The sequence below is a fragment of the Microtus ochrogaster genome, chromosome 17 (genome assembly GCF_000317375.1).
Source record: "Microtus ochrogaster isolate Prairie Vole_2 chromosome 17, MicOch1.0, whole genome shotgun sequence".
Taxonomy (NCBI): Eukaryota; Metazoa; Chordata; class Mammalia; order Rodentia; family Cricetidae; genus Microtus; species Microtus ochrogaster.
In genome coordinates this window covers 9822069-9826880 of record NC_022019.1, presented here as the reverse complement: position 1 = coordinate 9826880, position 4812 = coordinate 9822069, and the positions used below count along the sequence as shown (strand labels likewise).

General features: G+C 40.8%; 1 protein-coding gene across 1 annotated transcript in view; it reads right to left on the bottom strand.

Moving 5' to 3' along the window:
• Adam28 (ADAM metallopeptidase domain 28) overlaps positions 1-3410 on the bottom strand; it is a 51311-nt gene extending 47901 nt beyond the window's left edge. Inside the window, exon 1 of the mRNA XM_026783163.1 lies at positions 3359-3410. Within this exon, the coding sequence (XP_026638964.1) occupies positions 3359-3410 (52 nt within the window). The remainder of the gene's footprint in view (positions 1-3358) is intronic.
• Between the last annotated feature and the right edge of the window lie 1402 nt (positions 3411-4812).

Below are 4812 nucleotides of genomic sequence, written 5' to 3'. Positions count from 1 at the left end.
GAGAGAGAGAGAGAGAGAGAGAGAGATGCCCTCAGAAACTCACAATTACAAAGTAGAAATAACTTTTTAAAATGTTTAAATGCCATATTGGAGGATTGTAGCAATGGCACAGTGTTTAAGTTACTCTTCCTAAGGATAAAGCACCCACATAGATAAATTTTTTTTTAGTTTTTTATTTTTGTTTTTTTTGTTTTTGTTTTTGTTGGTTTTTTTTTAGTGACAAAAGGTCATATCAGTTGGGCTCATCCCCAACACGTGTGGTTCTAACAGGAAACCCTTTGAGTCATAAATTGATGACAATATCCACCTGACCCTCCTATAGAGCGAATGTGACAACAGCCCCACTTCTCTCTGGGGAGAAAGTGAACAGGGAACTAGGTCACCCCATCCAACAGCAAGCACTTTTGGGTGCCCTATGCATTGAACACACACTCCGAGTTAGTTGAAAGCCTAACACTTCACGAAACAGAAAGCCACCAACTCCTTCTTAACTTTGGACTCAACGCAGTGTATACTACTCACGAAATTTATTTCCAACCCACTCTTCGATAGGGAGGCACTCCAAAGCAGAAACCCAAACAAACAAAAGTGTATCTTTTCAAAGTCTTTAGCAACTTCGCTTAGCTATATAAAATAAGCTAAGTTTCCAGTTCATTCCAAACTCTTGCAACACAGTCCGTACTCTAAAGAAAACAGATAGGATTTCTCTTAAAAGGCTCCGCTTCTCCCGAAAGCTAGAAGACCCTAGAAATAGAATGTCTGAGGTGTTGGGATTTCCACAGCATGGAAAGGAATGGATCTTGTTTGCCTCATGCATCCTCTCATTTGATGGCAAGGAGGCAGCCTCCTCCCAGGTGAATAAAATCAAGTTCATTATTTAGAAGCCAGTGGCATAAACAGAGCTAACAGCCATCCAGGGATTACACAAATCCAAGGCGTAACACAATATGTTTCTATTAAATGTGTCTGAATGCTTGTTTGCTTTCTCTCTCCCACAGAACTCATGTGTTGAATTAGTGTTGACTGGCAAAACTGGACCAAGAGAGAGAAGGCAGCCAGTTTGGCTTGAGTTAGAGGTGCGAGTCTGTGGTTGTGGATCAGACTATTTTCACTGTTTGTTAGTTTAAAATAAAGCAGGACTCATTAATGAGATTGACATGGTTGACCTCATTCTAGAATGCTGTTCTATCTGGGTCAGTTTGGGGGACCATTTGTGCATAATATTGGCATCTGCATGTTGCTCCAATTCTGTTAGAAATTGTGTCAGGGGTGTCTTTCCAAATGAGGCATCAAGGCTTTAACGCAAGTTTATACTGCGACATTGACTCTCTGTTCCCTTCAGACTCTTGAACTTGTGAACATTATTCAGGAAAAGTAAGTATAGGGGGAAACTAGAGCCCATATCCTAATGACGTCTATTATTAGGCTATAAAGGTTAAATTGTGAATAATAGCTTACTTTTTCCAGTCACTTTATAAAGGCCAGAAATAAATGCTAGCTAAAATAAATGTATTTTTAAAGCCACTGCATCCCTGGACAAACAAGATGGAGATTTGTCTTTTATCAATACACTAATTTATTTCCTCTTCCCCTAAACATTTCCCGTGTCTTTTTTTTTTAATGTGTTTTTTTTTTCTTTTCTTTTTTTGAGACATGGTTTCTCTGTGGTTTTGGAGCCTGTTCTGGAACTAGCTCTTGTAGACCAGACTGGTCTCGAACTCACAGAGATCCGCCTGCCTCTGCCTCCCAAGTGCTGGGATTAAAGGCGTGAGCCCCCACGCCTTTAATATGTGTTTTTACTCTTCCTATGATGAAATCCCATGACACTTTTCTCAGGGAATGGTGAAGTTCATTACAAGCATCTGGCTTTTTTTTTTTAAATTTTTTTATTTTTAATGGAACCAGGTAAAAGATAGGGCCAGAAGGCACATGCATTGAGGATGGATGATGTGGAGGGAGAAATAAAGAGGAAGAGGTAAGAAAACAAATCTTTTGTTTCCTGCATTCTGGCTGGAAAACCTTTGCTAGACTCCCAGTAAGGATTGGTTTTTCCAACCAGAATGACGTCAGACTTCTAGAGGGGATTCTAAGACTGCATCTCTTGCTGCCATGTTCTGATGTAGAGAGGGAGGAGCAGAAACAGCTTTGTTTCTGGAGATTTCTACCGGATGTCCCTGACAGAAGCATGTATGCACCCCCATCACCCATGAGACTGTCACTGGATCTGCTCAATCTTTCTCCCCTTGAGCAGAGCTGACTCCCAAACAGTTCTGTTCCTACTAAGAGTGGTGTCCCCAACAGCACTGGGGACAATGTTTTCAGAAATATGAGGAAGGAATCCCTACAAACACTTCAATTCCTGCAAATCCAAATAGGAATTTTAAGCCAGGAGCTCACATAGTTAAGAATATAATAGTATCCTAAAATTCAAGGGTGTTAAGTACACTTTTTACAAGTCTGAGAAACAAAGAAGAAGCCATTTTTAGTAAGAAGGCGCAGAGCAGGTCGGGGAGGAGGACAATCTTTTTGTGCTTGATGCTGTCACTTCTGTTCACCATTCATTCACTACTTCTGAGTCCCAGCAAACATTCCATGATCCAGGAAAACATTTGCCAGCTAGGATGAAGATTCAAGCTCCAGACACAGACACAGAGAAGCTAGAGAAATGTGTTGTCAGGTCCCAGGCGTGTGAGCCTAAGCGAAGAATTTTTTAAATGGTGCAACCTACTTGCTAGAACGTGTTATGAAGAAGAATTCACTGCATCCAAATTCTTAGGTGTCTGCTGTAACCACTGTAAGGGAAAGTTATCAACACACCTATCTGAGACTCCTCCTCACCAATAAAACAACGCTTTCTCACAAAATTGAGCATGTTACCCTGCCAATTAACTGTATCCATTACCACTGAGCCTATAAAGGTGCTGTCAAAAGTGTTTTAAGTTGCCAAATTATAAGAGCAGATGCTTTCTCAAATCCTTGATGGGCGTAACCACTCAAATTTTGAACTAAAAATGAACACAATTGGTTTTGATAGCTTTGTGGTTTTCTGTTGTTTGTTTGGTTTTTTTGGTTTTGATTCAAAGATCATATTCATGGTTTAAATATAAATATAAGAGCTGCCTTTTCTCTTTTAAGGTAACAGCTGAAAATAAATGCTTCACACACACCTCTCTTTACCCTCTTTCACATCCATCACAGCCTTCAAACCACAGCTTAAAACCAGCCCAGAAGGCTAGTAAAACTGGCAAAGGGGAAGAAAGAGCTATCCAGTGTATTATATACCTATGACTAGGAGCGGCTGGATAGCATGTGGTCCTGGGACTCGTTGAACAGAGCCCAGAGAAGGGTTAACACCTACCTGGAACTGGATAAAGGAGGAAAGAGACTACCAGAAGACTCCATTGCAACATGCTGCGGTCCTAGGAGCAGTGCCTGCCTCCGCTCACACCTGTAAGGCTGCTTCTGCCCCAGCCTCCTCTTAAGGGAGACAGAGTGAAACTCCCTGCCTCATTGTGTACGCATGAGCAAGTGTTTACTGAAGGTGTTGCACAACTTGGGCGCTGTGGTCCCGCCGCAATGGCATGGCAGGAGGAAGTCCTGACCGCCTCTTGGCTGGCTCTAAAATTTCCTGTATTAGCAGCTGTTGTTTCCCTCTCTTTATTCTCTATGAATTTACCCACTCAAGAGTAAAATAGCAAGTTTTCAGTGTATTGTTATAGCTCAGTAGGTCACAAGGAAGTAATTGCCTTGAGGTATTTTGATATATATGCCAGGTTATATACCATATATGTCATTATATTTGGAATATGCACATGCTGTATACATATATACATGCATATTATGCATACATATGTTATATATAATATATTTAAATATATGGATTTATCACTTTCAGCTAAATCAATAAAAAGTTATGGAGAATATTATTCTTTGTGTATTTATTTTATAGCTATTTTCTAATTCTTTTTAGTATCTATGTGATATCTTATATCTATAAGATATCTATAACTAATATCTTATTCCAATTACTCTGCCCTGTAATCTCACACAATGATGTTCACAAGAAGCTTTGACTGTCCTGAAATAAGAAACTTTTGAAGACAGGACTTCATAAATCCTAGGCTAGGCTCCCACATACTGTGTAGCACAGGATGAACTTGAACTCTTCACTCTTCTGTCTCTAGCCCGAGGGCTGGGATTGCAGGACCTTCACACTCGGGGGTTTTATATAGTGCTGCAGATCAAATGCAGGGTTTCCCACATGCCTAGCAAGCCTTTGGCCAACTGAATTACTCCCCTTCCCCTCAAAATTTTGCCAACACAAGTATAAGACCCTCCGGACCACCACGGTGTTTGCGCCTCACTAATGACCTGGGTGAGATGGGAATGTCAACCTAAGGAGGGAAGAGGAGCGGTCTCTGGGCCTGTCACTTGGATATGTGCAGAAATCATACTCTGAAACGAAAAAGGAATGTGTTTAGTTGCTTATTAAATTTTAGGTACCCTCTTAGATGATTATTCTTGTTATATTAGTCCTACAGACACATTTGTCTGTCAAGTACCATTTTACCTCCATGTTGTCTGTGGAAAAATGGAGTTTAAAAACATAAAAGGGTCCACAAGAGTAAGATTCTGCGGTCTCCATTGTGTAGATTAAGAGGATTAGGCTGTTCGCTCACATTGCTCAGGAAGGAATAGAAGAGGTGGAATTTGAACTCCATGCCGTCTGAGCTCGTAGTCACACACCTTCATGTTTCTTAGTTCTCTCTCTCTCTCTCTCTCTCTCTCTCTCTCTCTCTCTCTCTCTCTCTC